The sequence below is a fragment of the Copadichromis virginalis genome, linkage group LG14 (assembly GCF_057382275.1).
Source record: "Copadichromis virginalis isolate Kocher_CV1m ecotype Utaka linkage group LG14, C_Virginalis_male_GT1.1, whole genome shotgun sequence".
Taxonomy (NCBI): Eukaryota; Metazoa; Chordata; class Actinopteri; order Cichliformes; family Cichlidae; genus Copadichromis; species Copadichromis virginalis.
In genome coordinates, this window is record NC_140631.1 from 25938989 (window position 1) to 25963894 (window position 24906).

At 40.0% G+C, this 24906-nt stretch overlaps 2 protein-coding genes across 2 annotated transcripts; one reads left to right on the forward strand and one right to left on the reverse strand.

Moving 5' to 3' along the window:
• Positions 1 to 484: 484 nt before the first annotated feature.
• Positions 485 to 14874, reverse strand: rtn2a (reticulon 2a). The gene is made up of 10 exons (XM_085430151.1): positions 14746 to 14874; positions 13788 to 13841; positions 12738 to 13328; positions 11500 to 11697; positions 6080 to 6287; positions 5476 to 5614; positions 3857 to 3926; positions 3718 to 3764; positions 3568 to 3626; positions 485 to 2004 (listed from the first exon to the last, which is right to left on the reverse strand). The coding sequence occupies exons 1-10, from the start codon at positions 14774 to 14776 to the stop codon at positions 1929 to 1931; spliced, it is 1473 nt and encodes a 490-aa protein (XP_085286277.1). The 5' UTR covers positions 14777 to 14874; the 3' UTR covers positions 485 to 1928.
• Positions 14875 to 19269: 4395 nt separating this feature from the next.
• Positions 19270 to 24374, forward strand: ppm1na (protein phosphatase, Mg2+/Mn2+ dependent, 1Na (putative)). The gene is made up of 6 exons (XM_085478828.1): positions 19270 to 19741; positions 20479 to 21050; positions 21902 to 22019; positions 22113 to 22227; positions 22322 to 22385; positions 24209 to 24374. The coding sequence occupies exons 1-6, from the start codon at positions 19336 to 19338 to the stop codon at positions 24239 to 24241; spliced, it is 1308 nt and encodes a 435-aa protein (XP_085334954.1). The 5' UTR covers positions 19270 to 19335; the 3' UTR covers positions 24242 to 24374.
• The last annotated feature ends 532 nt before the right edge of the window (positions 24375 to 24906 follow it).

The window sequence follows — 24906 nt, forward strand, 5'->3', positions numbered from 1 at the left end:
AAGTGCACTAAGATAATGCAGGTCACGAGTGATCAATTGTTTGGAAATTAAATGAAAAGGAATTAAAAGTCAGTTTTCTGTTTAGATTAATATTTTCAAGGCAAATAGAAAACAAAAACTTCTGGTAATCTAGGCCTGGTATGACAACTCTATGAAAATGAAGTTTGGCTGGATTAGTAGCAGCTTTGCTAAATATGTACACAGGAATCATGACAAAACAGATTTATACATGTTAAGCTGTGTGGTTACATATTGCTGTCACCCATCTTTTTAAAGAAAGGACAGATGGGTGTGTCTATGCTACTACTGTAGTTCTATGACCAAGCAGCACATGATTTCTGACACTAACTGGCCATTAGGTTTTGGTTTTTAACGGGTTATATCTATGCTTTCTCTGTAGGATGTAAATTCACATCTATAAGGCATAACAGTCTTTGTGTGAGCTTTAAAAGCAGACACTAAAGGGAAATATGGACTTCAACTGTGGAGTATCCTGAATAATTTTATTATTCCTAAAACAGATCTACTTACAGTTCCATATAAGATACCTTGCCCTGTACAGATATAGGAATCCGGTAAGTTTTGTACATATACAAAACTCCATTATTGGGAAACAAATGGTTAGGCTGATACGAGAAGTGGTGCATTGTTGGAGGAAACAAGTTGTAAGTACTGTGAATCAGATCATGCACTGTAACCTGCGGTTAAAAAGGCACCTGCTGTATTACACTTTCACGTTCCTTCACAAGCTTCCTCTACAACGGGAGACAAAACACTTTAAGAGCACAAAGAACATGGGAAATCTTAGCACTTTGTCTATTGCCCATATACGCAATCATGAAACTCCTCAGCAACACTGACACCTCTGGTACTCTGCCAGTGAAGAACTTCCTCTCGTAAAATTTATAATGTTGTAAATTACTAAAGTCACCGAGGAGCTCAGTTATCTTTCTGTTTATATCAAAGGAGGGAAAGCAGTGCCTTTCAGCTGCTCCCTTTAGGAGTCAGCACAGCGGATCTTCTGCCTCCATCTCACCCTTTCCCTAACAGCCTCCTCTATCACACCGACTCCCTGTATGTCCTCCTTCACTACATCCATGAATCTTTTAGTGTAAGCAATGAAAAAAACAAAAAACACACAAAACATAAAAAGGGTGACTGATAGTGAATAGAAATGGATGCCAGCGAGGGTGAAAAGAAACACAAAATTTTGGAAAATTAAGAAATGTGACTTTAATTGCTGGGTAACAGTTTTGTTTGAGCAAGCTCTATGTCAGTTACTCGCATACATGCACACACAAACACAGAAACGTCCATACACACCTGCATACACACAGATAAACAGTCATGTGAATGAATATGCATGGAGAAATGTACATGTGATTTCACACACGTCTTTAATTGCCAGTTTTATGCTGCCGTGATCTGTGTTGACCCCTGTTTTAGTGCTCCTCGCACAAATCCCCTCAACGACTCAATTCCCTTTACTCAGGCGTGTAGCTGTCAGTGTGGGAGCTTCCCTTTTATGGTCTTGTACCTCATTTTGGACTACAGCTCAATTTAAGACACTTTTTGAATTCTTTTTTACATGTCAAAAACAATATTTCCAAAGATGGTCATGCGCAATCACCTGCGCTGCAGAATCTCTTCTTCTTCGAAACCAGCAGCAAGAGTCCTATCCAGGATTCATACACCATGAAGCAGAATCATCTCAGCCCCATCCTCTAACCCCCATAACTTGGATACAGTTAGTGTGAAGTACCATGCGTAGTCCTCATCATCATTCATTTAAATAACCTCCCTTTCGTTCCCTTCCCCATTTCTGGAGCTCTGTTCTTTGGAGCTCTGAGCACAGACTGCCATGTAAGACATCTGAGTGACAGTCTGTAACTCATGTAGCTTCTCTTTAAGTCGCTGTCCATGAGTGATTACTGGGTTTTGGGTTTGGCACCACCAGGAGTTGGATCAGGAGGAGGGCCACCACCCTGGACAAGTCTTTGAAGACTACAGGGGAGACACATAAGTGATAATAAGTGAAAATTAGCATCATCCACCACCATTATTTTTTGTTAAGTGTGTGTTAATGCCTCACTGATAAATCCTATGTTTAAGGAACACATTCCAACATAGTTAGTCCCCTTAGCTCGTCCTACCAGCCTTATAGTAGAACCTTTTAAATTACTTCAGTTAGATCCCTCCCTGGTTTGTTTTAGTGGCTTGAAGCCATTTTGATACGGATTACCTGGTATTTTTTCTTGGGATTGTGTGTGCGTGATACTGTTACTGCCATTAACTATATCAGCATATTATCGTGGGCTTGGAAGGCATGACTGGGAAATGGATAAACTATTTTGGTTGTAAGTGGTTCCAGTTTGGATCGACAACCAGGTTTGTTAATCCTACTTATTTTCTTGTTTAGAAAATCTGGTTGATGGAACCAGGCTGTGAACATTAAAAATTCTGAGATCCCACTGTGAGCTAAAAAGAGCTAAAAACTCATGCAACTGTAACAATGGATCTCCAAACTAACACTCTATACTTCAACATTCGGCCAATAATTAGCAGATAATGAGCAAATACACTATAACATATTAGTTACCATTATTATTAATAGCATTGTCATGCTGCACAGCCATGGTGGATCATTCTTCTGATGAGAATCATTTGATTAACAGTTAAAAATCTGTTGCTTTTTTCTAAACACAAATCATTGAGCATCATGTTCAGTCTCAGTCTGCTGACCAGCTGAAACTAAATGCTGTGATGTAAAGTACAATGTGTTTGCTTTATTAATTGCAGTACTGTGCAAAATCTTGAGCCTCCCTTCTCAAAAAATGTAAAGTGGGATTTGTCATTGATTTTCAGTCCAGGTCTTGTGTAATCTGGTACACCTCAGCCTTTTCTCCCTGTTTCCCTTCCTGAAGAATGACAGCCACCCTTCCCCTAAAACCATTTCTGATGTACAGTCGATGGATCAGCTGAAGGGCCAGATGCATTTTTCAGGTCCTGTTTCAGGTCTTTGCTGGATTTATTTTTTTATTCTATTAGTCATATCCTATTTATTTACCATTTAAAGCTGAATCATGACACACTCGCCAGAAATGTATAAATATATATATTTTAAATTAAAAACAAAAATGAATGTAAGATTTATTTGCTTTTATTAATTTGACTTTGTATCATATTTGCTATATCTGGCATTTCAGCTAACAGCACTTTGAGAATCACCTTTTTGTGCAAAAATACTCGTTTATGTCTGTGTTTCTACAACAGGCTGCAAAAAAAAGTGCCTAAAGATTCAGTTTTTTTCAACATGTTCAAAATGTAATTTCCTTATAGTGTTAAAAACATATCTGAGTACTGCAGCAATGAATAGATTTGGCATATTTGTTTATTTTTCTTATAGACTGCATAGTGCTATTGACTATATACTGTGTTAAACAGTGTGAATGATACTTTGTGCAGTCAGCTCTGGTGCATACTTAAAGTAAAAAGAAGTATCTGAGATCATGAGCTCCACTGTGTTGGTGATAGCACCTTTCTGCCACAGGATGGCGTCATACTCACATGTCCTTGACGTTGTCAATTTGGGCCTGGATTTTTGCAATAACGCCATCAACCTGCTCCTGGAATATAACAGAAAAAGGGTACAAATGTTAAAGGATATGGTGGACATTAAATATCAGTGAGTGTACAAATAGAAAAAAAAGTTGCTACCTGACGTCGTATATAAAAAAGGGGCAGAGAAAAGACAGCGATCACACCTAGAAGAGAAAAAAAAGTAGAGTTGCCAAAGTGATAAACAAAGAGTGTATCAATAGCTTTCATATGTCCAGTGATGATATGCGTTTCTTACTGATGATGAGCAAAGTAAGGCCATTGCACAGGTCTCCCAGGTATGTCACAAGGTACATCAGAAACAGGAACTAAAAGAATAAACATAAAATAAAGAAACAGCTGCACAGACTTTAGCTTTCACCAGAAAGTTAAGCTGTTATCAAGAAACCCTCCTGCAAACCTCCATTTGGTTTTCATTTCCTTCTAGAAAACAGTCCATCACACTAACACACTGTTGATTTTGCTCCACTGTATTATGTAAATAGGATACAGAATTCATTAAATTATTGTCACTGACATCATTTCTCCTTGACGGATAAAATAAGCTTTAAATATAACCCCCAGGCCCCAATATGATACAACTCTTTCCCCTCATTTTTCAGTTCTGTCACTGTACATATGATACTGACATGGGACACCCTGTGTCAGATGGAAGGAGACTCCAGCTTATCCCGGGTGTCTCTGAGTTCATATCCCTGTGTGTCATGCCACATTCCAGCAAGGTCAGGGTTGAGAACAGGGGGTCCTGGGATTAAGGGGCTCAGTCAGCTTACGCTGACTCACCATTTATTGCAAATGAGTTATTTCAGCCTGCTGTTAACAGCTACAATTTCATATCTATGTAGATGTTTTACTGATACTGGTAAAACTAGAGTATTCTGCATGTTATTCCAATACTGGCAGTGAGGTTTACTAACTATATTGTAACTGACTGGTACACGTGTATAGTGAATGCTGCATCAATAGCTCCTATCCCAGTCTAATACTACTCTCTATGAAATAAGTGGAAATTACCCTAAATTTAATCAAAGGTAAGTAGCCATCACACATTTTTTTATTCATATTTGATTGACCGTTTTGACCCCTCAGAGGATCCCTCAAACTTTTCTTAGACTTGTATCACTTGCATTACTCAAGAACACACCTACATTTGAAATGACTTGAGCCTAATGATGACTGTGTCAAAAGGCTGATTAAGAACTGGCATTTTATGCATTAGCTTTCAGAGAAAGGACATAAACCTAAAGTCAATCAAGTTTTATCTAAAAAACTGCAACAAAGCATTTTCCGTCACAGCAAACTAGATAAATCATTAGTTATGTGATGCTGGCAGATTTTCCGCTCTTGACTTGATGAATATGATCTCTCCTGCAAGCAAGGGTTTGGCCTTGCTAGCAGGAGAGGCATAGCCAAGGGTTGGATGAGAAGAGTGAGGCATTTCAGTTTGATCTGAAAGGATTCTTTATCCAAAGGGACACTTAGCCTTCCAAACAATTACCAAAAATATGTCACAGGGACTGACAGCTGCCAGCAGTGCTATTAATTTATTTAGGAGGAGAGGCTTCAGCTTTGAGCCGGGAGAATGAGAGTAACAGTCGGCAATGACCTAACCTCCAGTGATAGAGGGATGAGGCAGGGAGGAAGATGACAGATGATGAAGCAAAATGAAGGACTACGGAGATAGGATGATATCTTGGTTAATGATGATAAAATTAAGATAAAAATGGAGAGGAGAGGTTCTGGACAAAGCGAAACAAATCACTGAAGACAGGTGATTAGGAGAGTAAATATGAAGCTGGTATACACATACACACACATCATTTTAAAAAAGTAACTTGACTAAAAAGCTTAACTTACCTTGAGGGATTCAAAAAGGTTGCCAACAAAAAAGAGTCTCTTCAGAGTGTCAACAGCTGACAGAGTCATCACAATAAGTTTCTGCATATAGAGGTCAGCCTGCTCTCCACTGAAGCTGATGTCCAAGTCCAAATAAGACCTGATAGGACAGGATGACAAAAGCAGAAGCTAGATGCTGAAATGTCAGATTTAGTCTCACATTTCTTTGCACTGCATTTATTTTTGAGTCTTTTCTGAGTCATTCCTCCTTAAAAACACAGATTCCACACAATACTTCAAGCACATATACTTGTCATAACTTTCAAAGCCATTAAATTGCCCAATCTCTGAAACTTCCCAGGTCATCAGCAGCTATTTAAAATCCATTTTACATATAAAGCTATCATTTTATAAAGAGGCATTGCAACAAGATGACTATCCTATAAGGAAAATTCAACAAAAGTGACAATATTTCAAGTATGCTTTAACAAACAAAAAAATAAAGGTTTCCTGAGTGAAAGTTGTTATCTTAACCCCCTGGTCTTGAGCACATTCTATATTAATTTGTATAAAAACTAAAATAACAAAGGTCAAGTCCCCATTAAATAAAAGCACAGCATCTTACTTGAACGGATGTTCTCCATCACCCCAGCTGAGGATGTAGAGGAGTTGGTAGTAGATCCGTACTGAGATGGTGAAGCACATGATAGCCAGGGAGACTGTGGAGACCACAGTGATGATGCTGAGCTGGAACAGGGACAGCAATCCCACCACTAACCCTGTGAGCACCATGCCACTCCGCTCCGTGTCCTTCCAGTAGATCAAGTCCATCACTAAAAGGCAAGGCAGGTACCGTGTGGTCAGAAATGTACATGCTTTATCATAAGCACAAATATCATGGAAATTTGAGACTTTTACAATATTTTTTTTTGTGATGTTCTATTTCCAGGGTGGAATGATTGTACAGCACAGAGGTGTAGAGGAGTCAAACATGCATACATTCACTTAAATCTTTTATTAAATAATGCTTTGCCAGCATCTAAAGGATTTATTTAAAGCACACATTAAAATGACCGAGTTCAAGGAAAAGGAGAAATGTAGGTTTAAATAAGTTTGGAAGGTCTCGCTGAGCCAATTTTAAACTAGGGCAGATTCAAAGTACAAGTTATTCAGATGTGTCACCATTTTGCCAAGGTTCAAAAGAAGATACGAACTGTCACCCTTAGAGGAAGGGAAATTGGTTATATATTCAGAAACAGTCCATTAAGCACCGAAGGTCAAGCCTGCAATGAACTGGGAACTGCTGGAACACCAACATCACTGTGCACAGCAAAGCCAGTTTTATATTGACCTTGACTGAGGGTGCTGACCAAGACAGAAGCCCTTGCTCCAAAATTGATACCTTTAAGCTCAACTGAAATTTGTAGCTGCCCACATGGACGAACCAAATGCCTTTTAGTGAACATTTTATGGGCAGGCAAAATGAAGATTGACCTGTTTCGCCACAATCACAAGAGGTATGTTTGGAAAAGTAAAGGTGAGGCTTTCAAACAATAAACCTAACACAGTACCAACTATCAAGCATGGTGGTAGTAGCATCATGATCTGTGGCTGTTTTGTTACCATTGGTATTGGTACACTGCAGAAAATGGATGAAATAATGAAGCATGACTACCTCTAAATTCTTCAACTTCACTGCAAAACAGCTAGATTGTTAAAACTTGGATACAATTGTGTGTTCCAACAGGACAATGATCCCAAACACAAACTGGGTTTGGATTGGATGAAGCAGGCTAACATTAAACTTCTAGACTGGACTTCCCAAACCCCTGACTTCTAACCTAATCTAACTCTTCCAATTCTGCATGGAATAGCAGTCAAATATCTAGCCAGAATTATGCCAGAAGTTTGTTGATATATAACAAAAACAAGCTGCAACTTGCTGAGGTACATGAAACTAAATATTACTGGGCATGTGAGTTTATTTTTGACCCAGTTTGGATTGGAGAAAATCTGAATTAAAAACAAACATTTGCCCCTAATTCAAGCTTTGAAAAGTTTTTAAAGATTTACCCGTATAATCACGCCACCCCGGAAAAAGAACAGTTTAATAAACTCAGCAAAAGCACCAAATTACCATGACATTTATGCCCATGATGAGTGTACGTACACCTCTGACAACAACTGAAGAAAAGAAAGGTTAAAAAAAAAATAGAGCCAACAGAATAGGAAGTAAAAAAACAAACAAAATAAAAACAGTGGCTGAAAAGTCCAGGCAACTGTTGACAATATATTCGATTTTGACAAAGCTGCTGTATCATTTAAACTCCTCAACATTCGGCTGAATAATACCTTTTTTTATTTTTTAAGAAGCACCATTGAAAGAGCACCTGGAGCATAGGAAAAGAGATGGAAAGGGTGGCCAGAGAGGTTGAAGACATGAGGCAAGGAGGGATTTTAAGCCTCAGGCATGAAAGCACACAGGGCAGCTCCGAGGACACATCAGGCTCTAGGTCCAGTTAAATTTAGCCCTCAGATGAAAGAGGGAAACAAGCAGTTGAGGGGAATTTAAATGCAGCCTTTCACAGCACCTGCTGTCAGTCGTCAGGACATCGGCAGCCCCTTCTCCACACCCTGTTAGTTTCCCTCTCTGTCACCCAGCAACAGCTGCCCTGGAGACTGAGGTGTCTGCAGAGTCATGCAGTACTACAGTGGACAACTTTGATGTACGCAGTAGAATTCGTGGGTCATCTTTTTTCTCTTAACAATTTTAATGTTACAGAAAACGATTAAGCAATTAACAGTAATTAAAATTCCATCACACAGCTCACTGTAAATGCAGTGTCCCTGTGCTGTGTAATTATTGTCAGAGAGAGACCTGGTACTTTGTACTCGTCGTTCAGCGAAATGCTAAGCCTCAGCATTAGAATAAAGGGAAGCCTCTTTCAATGGAGTGTACTGACAGCAGGTGGGTTATTTATAAACATCACTGCACACAATTAATACCCATGATGCCCCTGGAACACACCTGTTCATTGTGTTTGTTTGTGCTGCTGCCATTCCGGGACAGTGACACTCACATGGAGACACAGCAGGATACGTGTTTAGTGTAATAACACATAAACAGCAGTATGACATCAAAACTGGCCATGGAAGACACATTGTATTTGGCTCATCTTCACACACCTTGTACTTGTACTTTACTACTTGCTCTCTATTACTTGCTCAGGGTTTTCTAAACACACGAGTATCGAGTAAATATGCAAAAACACTGTGACTTCCCCTTGTAATCCCCTAAAGTTGGTTTATTTCATTTATTTATTAGCAATTTCTTTCCAAACAGAACTTGAACAATTTATCAGACAAATAATATTAGCTGTTTGTTGATCGATTTGCATTGGCATGTATGAGGGCTGATAAATCAAAACTTCAAAAGCAAACAGGAAATTGGAGAAACACCCTTCAACCATGTTATGAGTGTTGACATTGCCCTGTTGGCAACACATGCCACAAACACAACAGTCAGAGAGTAAACAAATAAATAGACAACTGAACATAAAGAGAGAAAGAAAAAATTTGCACATATATTAGAATCTCGAATTTTTAAATCAACTATCGGTAACAGTATCGGTCTTAGAATCCTATATCAGTTGGGCTCCACTTTCAGTCACTTTACTTAAGACATTAAATAATGGATTCAATTTTCCAAAGGGCCACATGAGAAACTGGGACTGTTGTGAAGGGCTGCACCAATAAGCTTATAAATAGATAAAAATCATGTTAACCAGAATTGAGTTCAGAGTTGCTGGTATGGCTCTCCACAACAGTCCCATTGGCCGCTTTGCAAAATGAATTGCCCACCCATGCATTAAATATTTAATCTCCACATGACAGGAAGTATTTCACTGGTTACAAGTTAGCTTAATTCTTCAGTCCACTATAGTTCACTAAGATGAAGAACTGCAGCACCTTATGGACAACTGAGCCTGGCTCCAAAAGTGAGGAAAGCCCATAAACAAAAATGACCACATTAAAAGTAGAAATAAAGATATACAAAAAAAGGTACAAAAGGGCTTTGGTCTTTTTTATTTATTACTCAGGCGCATCCACAGTTCACAACATATCAAGTACTGAGCTAAAACATGGTGCAATTCACATTAGCTAAACTGCAGTGCTTTAACTACGATATACAGGATGTTACTGTATTCTTGATTATAATTAATCAAACAAACAGTCAATCAACTGTCAATTAACCAGTCAAACAAAAGTAATAGAGCCAACTCGTCCTTCATGCCACCTTGGCTTGACATAATTTCATTTCAGCCCCCAAAATCCATTTCACTTGTGCCTGGTCATGTCAGCTCAAGCATGTTGCCACAAACCTCGTACTACTTTAGAATGAAACTCCATCTGTGCCAGCTCTTCAGTCTAAAGAGGAGACACCAAAGAGTAAGAGAACCCAGCTGGCAAATATATTACAACCCATGACTGAAAGTTTATAGTCATTTGAATGGCTGGTGCTCATTTAAATCCAGGGTACTGATAAATGTGGCTATATTTGAACAACTGATTAGTTTAGTGCCAAACACACCTGCAGCTGATGGAAACACCCATCCCCAGCGAGCAGCAGGAAATCCACTCAGTTTAAACCTTCAGGACTCTGACAGACCAGCCTTCTCTAAGCCAGTCAGAAAGCTAAACAGTCCACCACTTGAATCTGCAGCTTTCTCTGCCATCAATTTAACTGAAATGAAACACAGCTCTTTGTGGGAGTTGTCCCTCAGCTCATCACACTAAGCTTAGACCTACAGCTCACCTATAAAGGTGTAGAAAATTCTATTTCCACATCCAGAGCATCTCACCTTTACTGGCCATTTTGGTTGCTGCTCCAGCGTTTCCCCTCGCACCCTCTGCCCCTCTCTCTGTGTGTACCTCTCACCCCTGTGAGCTGTTTTTGGCCACCCACTGCTCGCTCAGCAGTCCAAAGGCCTGACAGCCCAAAATAATCTCATGTGCAGCACCGCCCAGCACTCTTAGAAAATACAAGAGCTTCACCCATAAACAGATGATTCGCAACCATTACACTAGATCTTCTGACTCTAAAGACAGATGAATGAATCCATTCCTTTAAACTGGGAGTTTGTTTTATAGAGCTGTGTTCATATTTTAAATTGTGTGAAACAGGAGAATGAGTGTCTTTTTTTCTGTTATGTCACCAGGTCCCATCTTTCTGTTTCCACTGCTGACAAAAAAACAGAAGAGCAACTGAAAAGCTGCATTCTTTTTCACCTTTTCTAGAGTTATAAATTCTACTTATGATTTAATGTGACAAAACAAACAAGATAAAATGCTTAAGCTATCAAATGTCTAAAAACAACTAGCAGTACAAGGCCTAAAATGACTGACTAAAAGGGTGCTGAATGAGAACCCAGTCATTTATCATTGCCAGTTTCAATATTTGAAATTTGATACAATGCTACTAAAAGCAGTCATAAAACCAAAAGAAACATGATATTCCAATAGATATATTTGCAGTACTTATTCAGGGGACCCTAATCTCTGTCATCAGCCTGCCCGCACATTTATTAACGCTCAAACAGTCGTCTAAAATAAGACCGAGCTCCACTCTGATGGAGGATCCACTTCGAGGGTCAATTCACCACTACAATGCTAGCAAACTGCCACAAATCTGCATACACAGAAACTCCTCCCATATACTATGTGCATCTTTCTTTCTGTTGTGTTGCTGACATCAGCATGAATCTGAAAAGTCAGCCAGTGCCAGCTATGGTTTGCTCACAATGAGCCAATCACTCCTTAAATCCCAAAAGAGGGTTATTACGGAGACACAATGAACAGCCAGCACTTCCACGGGGGTGGGGAGAGGGTCAGTTATCTTTGTCTGCCTGCTCCTGAAGGTCCATGCAGAAAGTGAAATCTGATATTCTCCTTCTTTAAAGTATTGATTGAGCTCAGTGAAAGAATCTTGCTGAACGAGAGAAGAGGCAGAGGTCAGGAGAAGACAGACGTTTTTTATTCTCCTACCTGCTATGTGTGTGCATGCTGCCCAGTCCTCTGTTAGGTTAAGTGCTGAAAACCAGTGATCTCTGACCAGTTGTTCCTGAGTGTTTAGGCCAATGGCAGGCGGCGCAGATGACGCTGGGTCTCCCGGTCGCACAGTTGTGAGAAGCTTGACTGAAATGGTTTCCCTGGCAACAGGAGATACTGGCTCAGCTGCTGCTGCTGGGAAAAGGAAGAATGTGTCACTATGGTAATGCCATCACGTTGAATGTGCTTAACTAAACAGCAGCAAACTATATTTTGCACAAGAATGCGGATTTGTTTGATTTGACCACTATTTGTCTTTATAACATTCACCACAAACAAAATCTCTTTTACACTGACACGATCACAAGATACAAATGATATATGAGGCTATCAGACTACTGAATGTAGTTTAGATTAGAGTTGTTAATTGGGTATTTTACAGCCTTTAGAAATAAAAATTACATCTGGGGTTCCACTGCTCTTCTATTTATACATGCTATTTTTTCTCACTTTTTAATTTTTAAGCACAATAAATTTATATGTAATGAAATGTATTCATAAAAACCCACTGGAAAGTGGGTTTACAAAATATTTATGCGGCCTTTCGATGCTACAATTGTCTAATCATTTTGATTTGTCGTCACTTCTGCCTCAGACCCTAACGTGAAGCATGACTCAAGGCAAGGTCATCACTTAAGCTCTCAGAACATGAAGATTTTAAAGTGGAGACTGTTAGGAGGAACTAACAAAAAAAAAAAGTCTCTTATACTCAATAAATGTAAAATTTGGAAAGACTCCTTTACAAGATGTTTAAATTCAGTGTAAAAATAATATAAAATGAAGGTAAAACAGCATACAACAACATAATCTTTTTGTAGATCACATGAGGACTTCAAAAGACTTTTGACAAGATCATTATGCTGACTGACAGAATCAATAACCCAGGCCTAAACTCAGTTTTTTGTATTCTAATGTATCTTTAGTTGATCATAAGAATTCATAGTGATTTTTGGATACAGGCTACACTTATAAAACATCTACTCTAATGCTCAGTATGCTTAAAATTACAAGTCAGTTGTGCAAAGAGCTCATTACATTTTTTTGGTTGAAAACCTACTGCTCAGTCAACCAAGCTAGTCATCTCTGTACTGAGGCATCCTGAGATTTCTCAGACACTACATATTTTAGAGTTTCACACAACACAGAATGAAGCAACCTCATCACATATTTCTCACTCTGAAGTATCTGTGAGGGGCTCTGTTGCAGGGATGACAGGATGGAAGGGGAATTCTCCACACTCTCGTCAACACTCTCCTCTCTTTGAACTCCTTCATCTCTCTCTTGAGGTTCTGGGTCCAGGTTTTGGGGAGAGGGCTGAATTGTAATAGTTTCAGTTTGTCTTTGTTGCTCCCTTTCCCGTCTTTCTCCAGCACTTTCTGTCCTCGTCTCAACTCTCTCATGCTCTCTGCTTTCTGACGTTTCCTCTTCTTCATCTCTACCGAGGAACAGTTGAGGATCCCAGTCTGCATCAGGGGAGTCCAACAGTGTTTCCAGGGTGTCCGTGCGGATCAGAGGAGTGCGACTGCCTCGAGAACCAGCCCTGCGTCGATCGCGGAGGAGTCTAGAGGCACCCACTGCTTCAGCCTCGGCAATAGCGATGTAGGAGAAAGTCTGCTCGAAGGAGTTCTGACGCGGTGTGCCCCAAATAGACGGGGATGAAGCCAGTCCCTCATCATCATCATCTGGATCTCCATCGCCCCCCTCATCGTCGTCGGACCACTCCCTGGCCGTGTGCAGCTCATACATCTCTGACTCCTCATTTCCACCTGAACGAACAGAAAAACAAGATGGATGTGAGCTCAACGTACACACTGACACACAGTAACAAAACAGAGAGAGACAAAGAAACAGGATACAAGCTGGGAAAAAAACAGTTTACAAATAATCTAAAGACACTGGGGCTACTAGTGTTATTGCAGTGCTATGCAAGGAGAGAGATTTTAGTTTTATTAAATGGAAACGTCAGATGAAAGCTGCAAGGCATCCTATTTGATGTCAGGGAGAAGAAAGAGTTCAGAGTCGAAAGATGAAGCCTTCTTTGATAAGTGCAAAAACAGCTCTCCTTACAAAAAAGGAACAAATCAGCGTTCCTTTAGTCTAACCTGTGGATCTTCATTGCTAGCATTAGAGAAGTTGAATAACAGGTGCATTTAGGTGAACTTGCATCAATGAGTAGACATTCTGCCACCAAATATCTCTGGGGATGTTAAGTGTCTGCTTCTTACCATCAGTGCAGGGAGGAGTTGAGTCTGGAGTGGATGCCACGGAGCCATATTCCTCTGAAAGGACAAAACAGTGAAACTTTTGCATGAACCCACGGGTAAAACAGGAATGTTTAAGGCAAGCTGCTGTAAATCCATTCTTTCCACCATCTCACACTGAGCTCACAGCCTGGCAAACACTGAACGTAGGTGTTTCTTCTAATGATTAAAAACCCCAAAAGAAGCATTGCAGTAACTCGTTATGAGTCACTGTTTTAAGGGTTATAAGTGAACTGTCACTGTACACATTGAAAAAGACTGGGAGGTACCCTACTCAGCAATTTCAACCTCTATGTAAAACAACAAAGCATAAAACTGTGTGCATATCAACCATTTTGTTGCATATTGATTCATTTCCTTGCAGAGTTGTGCTGGCAGCAGTAAAGGCCTTCACTACATTAGACAGCCAGCATGACTTTAGCTAATAAATAAACCAGGGAGTGGAACGAAGCAGCATACTCTCGTCTGCACATGCAAATAAGCAGCCACTTTAATTTAAATGTAGAGAGGATCGTGCCCATATTCTGTCAGAAAGCTGAAATAAAAGGCAGATATGGAAGCACAACAGAAGCTTGTGGCAGCTTGAAATAACTTGCATGCCTAACATGCCTGGCTGAAAAGCCCTCTCAGACACAACCAAATAAACATCTGCTATCCAACGCTAGATAACAACAACCAAACAATCTGCTTCTGCACTGCATCCGCTCCATTAAGCCATGTGTTTATGAAAGGTATGAGCAGTAGAGAGGAACAGAGAGCATGCAGGAGAGGAGGGAGGGGGAGAGCTAACACATACGATGCTCATAGCAGTTAGCAGGAAAAGATACTGAGCTGGAATATAAGAGATGATGGAAAGGTGAGATAAGCAAATGCAGACGCCCCCAACACTGAAACACAAACTGAAGGACCAAAGCAGACTCACGGCAGTGGGAGAATCCTAAAACCTGGCCCATGCTCCATCAAGGCATTGCTGGGCCCATCCAGTCATCCAGTCTGGAAGCTCCCCCCTCCTCCTCCTCCTCTGCTGCCGACACTCACGTCCTGTGGACTCTCTCTCTCTCTCTCTCTCCTCCTCCTCCCTCTGTGTCTCAGTCATCTACTGAGAGGCTTCCTCCCTCTCCTGCCTCTCGCTCAGTCACTCAACAGCCCCGCCCTGCCTCACTCCACCATCCTCCCCTCTACATCTCCTCTTCCATCGCTAAGGCTGCAGCTGTAGTAGTAGTGTACGCTACAGCAAAAGGGGGGAAGGCACGAGTGTCTGTGTGCCTCAGCTTGCTGTCATCTCCCATTCACAGCTACTCTACACCCATCTATCCCCTCTCCCTCTCTCTGTCATCATGTGATCCCATCTCAGGATCTGATCGAATCAGGTTGTCAGAGAATGAAGACATTAATGATGTAAAACATAAATGTAAAACATAGGTTGGGTACGATGAGCTGAATCCTCAATTACATCCCATTACTAACATGTAAGGTTCGTCAGCTTTAGTTTGTTTTAGTAATACAGATCAGATTCTGTTTTCTCATATTATAAACACACAACTAAAACCACAGCCATAAAATATGCAGTATATAATATACTGTAGCATAAAAATTCAAGTAAAAGCTTTTAATTAGATTGGAAACAAGGCCTGGGAAACAACGAACACCAGGAGGCAGTGTTGTGCAGCTATAAAAACTGATAGTTTGGTTTGAGCAATGCTGGAAAAAATATGTGCAGTATGACGTCTTCATAATGCTTTTTATTCATGTAAAATTCAGCTTTTGAACTACAACATAGACCCTTCATTTCAGTTCATAAAACTACACTGCTAATGTATCCAAACCGCAGCTCTTTTACTGAGATGTTTGAGTCATTTTTTAATCATTCGTAAAGTAACTAAAAGCAGAAATTTAAAAGGGGAAAATATAGATTTAAACTGGATTTTTGTAATTAAAAAAAGGAAACCAAAAAAACTGAATAGAAGTGCAAGCTGAATGACATCATGGCAGTTACACAGCTGCCACTAGGTCAAAGCTGTGCCTCAACAAAGACAAATATATTTTCCTTTTCATAGTTTATATAAAATTTCACATATTTACTCATAAAAAAGCTAAACGTAAACTTTTTTTAAAACCTAATTTTTAGGTGATCAGTGTTGTGTAACAGCTTAAATGGGTTTTATCTGAGAATAGACCAAATTACTTAAGCCATATATTGCATTCACATGACAGATTGATGTCCAAATGTTTGAGAGATGTCAAAAACAATTTATGTTTTCTTGAATGATTTCCATAACCGGGGTGGAAAACTGACGGACTGCTTTAAACACGAAATGATTTGAGAGACAACAGCACATTACACATGCAGCTGAAACAGCCATTATTATCCACTGTTAGCATCACATGTAATTGAACAGTTCTACATTTATTTTTGTTAAAAACAAACAGTCGCATCCTGAGTTATACACCTGGCAGTTTCCATGATCAGACAAACACAAGGACCAGTGTCAGTTTATAAAAGGTTTAGTGCTACTTTTAGGTTGATGACAACAAAGATACACACATATAGACCTTAACGCTCTTAACCTCTAAACCAGGTCAGAAATCGCAAATACACAAACTAATTAGATTAGGACGCAGAGGTGTCATCTGACACACAATCAGCAGGTTACAAGTTCGAGGGCCAGTTTACTGCATATCATCTGTCTCTTCATGTGAACAAGTTCCACTTTTACTTTAGCTTATTTATATCCTCCATTTTAGCCTTAAACAGCATATCTTTCTGTTTCATATGAACATTAAAGCACTTCTTTTAGATTTCTGTCATACATCAGAGATGATGGTACACAGCCAAAAGGAGCTGGTACCATTTACCATTCTCAACGTTTAAGGCAGAATGGTGGCCAGTGCTTCAAAAGTTTCAAAAGTCCAGTGTGAACAAATAGAATTCAACTTCACAGTGAATATAACTCATGATTAACTCACTGGGAGTCAATATCTGAACATACAGCTCTGTCCAAAAGTCTTGGGCCAACACACACTTTGTTAAAATTTCGCTAGGAAATGGGAAATATTTGCGATGACTTATTAAAGCATGTGCAAAAATACACGGAAGAAAAGTATATAAAGCAAATACTGATTTTGTAGAAATTTAACGAGCGTGAAAGTCGCTATTTGTTATGATCGCCTTTATTCCGCTTGAACAGCTTGAACTCTCTTAGGCAAGCGGTCCTCAAGTAGTCTCAAGAAATAATTTTCCAGGCTTCTCATAGGACATTCAAAGCTCTTCTTTAGTCAGTTGTTCCATTCTCTGGCAAGTTCAAGCTTGGGAACCGGTGAAAGCCCATGCATGACTGCTAATGTTCTACTGTGTGCTTTTCTATCCTGGTATGCTTTTGTTGCATGGGTAATATGTTGCTATCCTGAAAGATTACGCCACTGCCCAGCTAACACTTTCCAGAGAGGAATGCATGTTGAATTAAAAATATGATGATACTTTTCTCCAACACCACTGGCTGAACAGACCCTGCACTATGCTTTACAGATGACTGAAACAAAAATGTTGATAAGCAACAATTTATTTTACTTTTGAAATAAAAATGTCATATTCATCACTCTAAAACACCTGTTGTCACATATTTTCATTCCAGTTCTTGTGTCAAGTGACATACTTCAGCCTTTCTTCCCATTTCTCTTCCTTAAGAATAACTTCTTGACAGCCTCTCTTTCACTAAGGACCAAATTTATTTGTCAGGTATTTGCTGGGTTTATACCCATTTCGTAAGGATATGACTTTCAAATACTGTTTAATCTCCTTAGATAATTTTTTAAGGTCTGCTACTTTTTTTTTTACAGTTTTTTTTTTTTTTTCAATTTTAATGCCACACTGCACACCATGATGAGACATTAAGTTTTTAGCTATTATGGATCTAATTTGGAATCACCTTGTTGACATGGTAAATTGCCTGTCAAACTGTGTTATCTTTGGGAATTTTTTAAATACATTTAACAAAAGAAAAGAGGAGAAATGATATATTTACAGGCTGCTAGTAGCAAATTGCCTCAAACTACAATTTTACAATGGTTCTAAGTTGTCTGTTTCATCCCTGGTAAGACACCTTGTTTACACTTGAATGACTTATAGCCCATTTAAGTGGGTTGACAAACATTCCTCTGAATTCCTCTGAAAATGGCCAAGTATAAGGGCTGAGCTGAAAAACTGTGAAAAGCAGCCCAAAGAAATGACCTTCAAGCCTGGAGAACTACTTCTCAAGACCACTTCATGTCCACAAAGTCTGGGTCCTTGGAAGCAAAATATAAGGGTATGAAGGGTGGCTCCAGACTTCAGCACAATGATATTTGCCAGTGATTTTGTTTTGTTGCAGTTGTGATCATTTTTAAATCCACCAATTTGCCTCCTGACATTTTAAAAGAAATAACTGCATGCAAAAATAAGTTCTACTTAAGTTTTATTTGACCTTAAACAGAGATAAGTGGTTACAGAAAACCTTACGAAAAATGAAAATATCTCATTTTTATTTACAGCGCTCATCTCAAAGTCTGCTACGTGGCTTTTTGAGCTCTCAGTGATTTCCCTTGTTTAACAGGAGAGCTCACTGGTCTTTATGATGAGGCACGTTGAACCTAGTGCGATATATATTTTTAATCACTTGAATTGAACTTGTGTTTCATTTACACAATTAGATTATCAAATAAAATGTGCTAGCTAGATTATGACGTATACAGATGACTAAGATGATTTTTTTCCAATAATCAAATTTCAAGCAAATTAAGAACATTTATAGACTGACTTATGGACAACACTGGCAACCTCACAGGGTATTGTGATGATCCCTAAACAAATAAACAATAGGATTCATGAGTCACTCAAAAATTCTCTCTAAAGATCGTCAGAGATGTTAATCTCCCACAGGCGTGCAAGACTGATCATGGGCTCTGTCAGTGTTTTGCTAAATGTCCCAGTTATAATCCATGCATGTGTGCAGACACAGGACTCTTGTGCTGGCATGCTGGCCATGTGATAATCCAGCATTACCTACAGAGCCAGTACTACACAGTCAGAGGTAGAGGAAGAAGGACAGGGAGTGGGTGGGGCCAATTGAGGAGATAAATCCATGGAAATAGATGAGCCAATAGAAGTGCCAGGTTGATAAAGTGAGAAGAAAAGAAGAGAGAGAGGGAGACAAAAAACACAAAACAAAAAACCCCACAGACAGTGAGAACCAGGTCTTGACGAGGGAGGATTCTCTACAAGAAAGTCGCAGGATTTTAAAAAAATATGCCCCTGGTGTTTTTAAATAGAAAACTAACGCAGTGTTTCATTTAACCGGATTTCACTGTAAAAACAATTTTAGTTTACCTGCTTCCCCTGCTTTGGGGGGAAGAGGGTTATAACCTACCTGTTGCACTGGACCTGTTGAGAAAAACACAGGGGCGGAGGAGGGGCACCCGGAGGAGACGAGGTGCCGCCAAGTCGAGCAGGAAGCTTGAGCACAGACTCTGTGGAGTGATGAGGACAGCACGCCGGGCGAGCAACGTGGAGGTTCCCTCCTTCCTCCGACAGCTGGTGAAAGAGACAGAGAAGATGGTCACCTTCTTCTTCAAAGGAGGATCCAGGGAGACAGGGCCTGGGGAGGAGGACAACTTGGATGAAGATGACGGAATACCCAGCCCGTACCTGGAGCATCCCATTTTGGAAAAGTATGTGTCTGAGGGGGGATCTCCTGTGGGGTTGAACTATGCTGTGGCAAGCATGCAGGGGTGGAGGGCTCAGATGGAGGATGCCCACACCTGTATGCCCCAGCTGAGAGCAGAGTTGCGAGACTGGGGTTACTTTTCTGTTTTTGATGGACACGCAGGCACCACAGTGGCACAGTACTGTGCCAGACACCTGCTGGATCACATCCTGGCTGCAGGTACGTGTTAACCATCGACTCTGAATCAAAATGTAAGATTTTTAGAAACTTATATTTATATCTAAACACCTTCAAAGTAGCCCCAAACATGTTCTTACTTTACTTGTTTGACAGGAAAACGCTTCCAGTCTTTTGTGGCTTTAATAATTAACATTCAGACTTGAAATGCACTCGCTGTAGTTTGCTTAGGACCAAAGCCTCTTAAAGAATAAAATAAGCAACATCATGCAAAGGAGAAGCGGTCTGGCAAGTTAAATACTTTAGCAGAACATGTGTATTTTCAGTCCCAAAACAAATCCTTTGATAAACAGGTCAATTAAATTACTTTAGGAACACAAAATAGCTAATTAAGAGCTGATTAATAAAGGCTATAAAAGATTGAGACTTAAGGGTTACAGCACACTGTGCATTACTTAAAGTGAATTTAAAAAAATAAAACACCACACTACACTACAGTATGCATTTTTTTCAAATCAAAAATTCTAGATGCTTTTAGAAACACTTGAAACATCGCAGGGACTGAATTTATTTAAACATGTAATTTCAACCCAGCAGTTCTACAGGGAGAAAAAACAAAACTACATTGAGTTTTTCACGTTTGCTCACAGCTACAGTACTGCTCAGTAATGTTTGTCTCTCCAGTGCACTTTCTCTAAACTTGTTCTGTGTCATTAAAAGTTAAATGTAAAATGTCACAAGCCAAACATCTATCTTTGATTGTCCCTCTTTTCCAACAGGTGGGATTCAAACAAACGAGGATCCTGAGCAAGTAAAGGAAGGGATACGCGAAGGCTTCCTAGACATTGATCGTCATATGCACAAACTGGCTCGTCAGGACAACTGGGACAGAAGTGGCTCCACTGCAGCAGGTGTGCTGATTTCTCCGCGCCACATTTACTTTATCAACTGCGGAGACTCCCGCACTCTGCTCTGCCATGACAGCCAGGTGGTCTTCTACACCGAAGACCACAAGCCGTTCAACCCCAGAGAAAAGGAGCGGATCCAGAACGCCGGAGGCTCGGTGACCCTGCAGAGAATCAATGGCTCGCTGGCTGTTTCCAGGGCACTGGGAGACTTTGACTTCAAGGAGGTGGACTGGAGGTCACAGACGGAGCAACTCGTGTCTCCGGAGCCGGAGGTGTACGAGCTGGTGAGGACGCCTGAAGACGAGTTCCTAATTCTAGCTTGCGATGGTGTGTGGGATGCCATTGGAAATGAAGAACTGTGTGCTTTTGTACGCAACCGTCTGCAGGTGTGCGATGACCTGAGAGAGATTTGTACCCAAGTCATTGATCTCTGCCTCTATAAGGTGAGAAATCAGGCCACAAAATCCACAGTAACAGTGAAGCACTTTGTGAATAGAAGCACTCAGACTTGCAATGTTCTAAAAGAATACACACACACACACACACACACACACACACACACACACACACACACACATATATATATATACATATAAAATTTTAAACTGAACTGCTTAATTCCCAAACACATGTGTATCATCGCGAGGTCTTATCTTAGCAGTCCTTCTGTTTACTTCAAACTCAGCACACTGGACCTTTCAGTAAGACTCAGAGTTACCACAGGTGGATTTGTGAATGGCAAGCTTTACGTCAAGAGGGGGGTGGTGGTGGGGAGAGTCTCTGTGAGGAGGTTTAATGCTAACAACTTGTTACGTAAGTAGATTACTCCTGCTGGTCTTCTTAATGCTTTTTAGTTACTATCCATACTCTATAAATAGCTGTATTAAGGAATCCTGGGGACAAGATTGGAGGGAAGAAAAGCCGCACATGGTTGGGATTAGGCCTGAATGTGAGGCTGTTGACGCTGGCTCAGACACTTTATCCCGGCTACGATGGGGCGCTATTTATTTATTTTACTGTACCTGCTGAATAACTGCATGTTCCAGTACACACTGAGCCTCACTTCATAGGCAACAGGATGATGGCAATAACACTGCAATAACTTTCCAGGATGCATTTTTCCAGAGTTACAAGCTATAATATGTAGTTTACAATGTGACATCACAAAAAAAGCCAAAAAACATTTTTTCCCCATGACATGGAAAAAATACAAGAACCTCAGATAGCATTTAAGTACATGTAACTTTCTACTCTTATTTTGATCTGCATCAAAGTGCTCTGTCTCCCTCTGCAGGGCAGCTTGGATAACATCAGCATCATCATTGTCTGCTTCCCTGGCGCCCCCCAGGTGTCACAGGAGGCACTGCAACAAGAGGCAGAGCTTGAGCAACAAATTGATATGAAAGTGGAAGGTACTGCTGATAACTTTCCTGCTTCATGCTAAAATAGATCGCTCTTAATTTCCATTTTTATAAGCAGGTTGTTTTACTCATTGACCTCCACAGAAATTATCCAGATGATGAGGTGCAAAGATGAGGACCCTGACCTTCTATATGTGATCAAATTCCTAGCAGCAGAAGAGATGCCGGGACTGCCCCCAGGAGGAGGAATCACCAGCAAGTGAGCAAACGAATCGCCGCCAACACTGATGTGTTTGAAGTGTAATTAATTTTGGAGAATCAAATACCTACTCTTAGTGTTTCTACTTTTGCAGGCGAGACTGTATCATCTCAGCATACCAGAAACACATCATGGCTCTAAGGACTCAGGAGCCTATGGTAATGCATAGAAGACACGCATAAGAAATGTCACAAAAGCTGGTAGATCTATGGATGTTTATCTTCTGTCACATTACAGTTGGAAAACCTTAAAGTAGGGATAACAGGCTCCAGAGAGCAGGACAATCTGAGGGCAGGATTTCTCTCGACATTAACCAAACCACAAGTTGTGGATTTCTCCCACTGAGAACGCCACATCCAGATGAACAGAATGAAATTTTGGAATTTTAAAATTAAACACATATGGTTGCAACTAGCTGTTGTTGTGACTGATCAACCTTCTAGTTTAAGTTTGAAGTATGAAGACTTGCAGGTTTACTTTCTGTGACAGTATGTTTAATGTTTTTTGCTCAAATCCCAGTTTTATTTAGTGCAACCTTTCCTCCTAAAACCCAGCAATCATTTTTTGTCCTCTGTCTGGTACATAAGTCTGAGACCATTACATCAAGCCCATTTATGCAATCTATATGACTCCCTCTGTACTGTCAAGGGGAAATCCCGAGCTTTCTATTCTATACAACATTGTGGGGGTTGAGCTAACAGAGCACACAGACTTTCTCTTTAAAATGATGGAAATTGCAGTTTCCATATTTTCCATATTCTTTTGAAACATTTAGCAGGATTTCAGCAATGCACAGTAATTTTACCTCTTGCAAAACAAAACTTTGATTCAGTGTCTTCAGTGTCTGACCTAAGTCATTACTTCAGGAAGCAGAGAATTAAATGAAGTCAGAACTGTGAAAGGGGAGTCAGAATTATTTCTGTCAGGGGATTAGGTGGAGGAAAGCCAGACATCAGAGCAGGAAGGTTAAAATCTCAGAGGAGGAAATAACAGCTTTTGAGGATCAATTCGATTTCAACTATACAGAAATTGGGTTGAAATTTTATTTTTAGGATGAAACAAGAAAACAGAATAATGCTGCCCACAACCCTGAAACAGGAGCTCCTCTGATTACATCAAACAGGAAACAGGCAACCCGGCATTATTTAGAAAAAAGGAGCACACAAACAAGAGAGAGATGGTTATTTCTAAAGGTGGCATTAAAACTTCTGCACTATATCTGTGGTCACCACATGACATCATACATGTCTAATGTCTCTGTAAAGCACTTTGAATCACCTTGTTGTTGAATTGTGCTATACAAATAAATTTGCCTTGCCTTGCCTTGCCTACATAACCGAATTTCCCATTTCCTAGTTTTAACCAATTTTTCAAGATTAGGGAGTCCATCAAACTAATACATGAGCTGAGGAGTCTCTGAAGTGACACCTCTCTTAAACAGAATGTAACAAGGCTGCCATGGAAAGATGATTCCCTTCACATGATGATCCTCTTGGAGACAGACAGTGATTCAAATCCCACCACTTCAGAGGTCTAGCTTGTGCAACACTTCTCATCCATAATGAAGAAGAAGTGTTGTCATGTTACCACTTCTCAGGCGCCCCAAAAGTCGGTATGCCCTCCATCGTAATTTTTAACCTTCTTGCACTGATGTCTGGTTCTCCTCCCCCTCATCACTTGACAGCTCTGAGCACGATCCCACTTCCACAGTTCCGAGTAAAATATCTTTAGGCCTCACTCAGACATCATAGCATTCGGTGATCAAACAAGACTTATTGTCCACTTCCAGGAACAGAAGATGAAAAATAAATAAATAACAAGTTTAAAATGTGTTTCCTTGAAACAGAATAATCAAAAAAATAATAATTTCATCCGAGTCTCAGAAGGAAATAATAATAATTACAAAACAACTTAATAGAATTTCTATTTTATAGCATTACCGGGTCTGAAATAACTATGTCTTTGTCTTGTGACATTTCAGGACATTGAAGGATCAGAGGAAGACTCAAACTAAAGCCACGAAGAATCAACATCATGAAGAAAGCTTAGACACTTCTTAGATGTGGACCACACTAAGCACAATTCTTTAAGTAACGTTTTTGGGTATAGGGTATATTTGTTTTTGGGTATAGCCACACATATTTGCTTTCTGGTCAAATCATATTAAATATGGAGGAACAAAATGATACATCCACTGCATGTGTTTTTATTTATTTATTTATATTTAATTCACTTGGGGTGGGAGGGTGGGTGGCTGGGTGACACTTTTTATCTAAAAAATTTATATTAATGTGCAAAGGTCTTGAGCAAAGGTCTTGAGCACCTCCGTGGTCTTTAGCAATAGTCCTCTGGGCTTTCTGGAGATCTTTCAAAGCTTTTATTTGAACATTGGCTGCTTTTCACGGTTTTTCAGTCCAGCTCTTTCATGGCTGTTTGTTAAGCCACTTAACACTGACCTATGAATCATTCAAGCATAAAAAAGGTCGCCTAACCTAGGGAAACAGTGTTGTCACTACACACAAGAACTTAGCAAAAAACTATTTTAAAATTGTGTCATTAGGCAAAAAAACCCAACAAAAAAACCCCACTCCACATAATTTCTTCGTATTTCTTTAATTGAATCTATAGAAAATACCAAAGATACCGCAGTTTGACTGGCAAAATAGTATTTTTGCAGCA

Coding starts and splice junctions, on each gene's coding strand:
- rtn2a (XM_085430151.1), bottom strand. CDS start 14,776: ATGGGCCAGGTTTTAGGATTCTCCCACTGCC. Junction 11,698..12,737: donor CCCCTCACAGATACTTCAGA/GTGAGAAATATG, acceptor TCCTTTTCCCAG/CAGCAGCAGCTGAGCCAGTA. Junction 5,615..6,079: donor GATGGAGAACATCCGTTCAA/GTAAGATGCTGT, acceptor CTGTCCTATCAG/GTCTTATTTGGACTTGGACA.
- ppm1na (XM_085478828.1), top strand. CDS start 19,336: ATGAGGACAGCACGCCGGGCGAGCAACGTGGAGGTTCCCTCCTTCCTC. Junction 19,742..20,478: donor GGATCACATCCTGGCTGCAG/GTACGTGTTAAC, acceptor CTTTTCCAACAG/GTGGGATTCAAACAAACGAG. Junction 22,386..24,208: donor TAAGGACTCAGGAGCCTATG/GTAATGCATAGA, acceptor GTGACATTTCAG/GACATTGAAGGATCAGAGGA.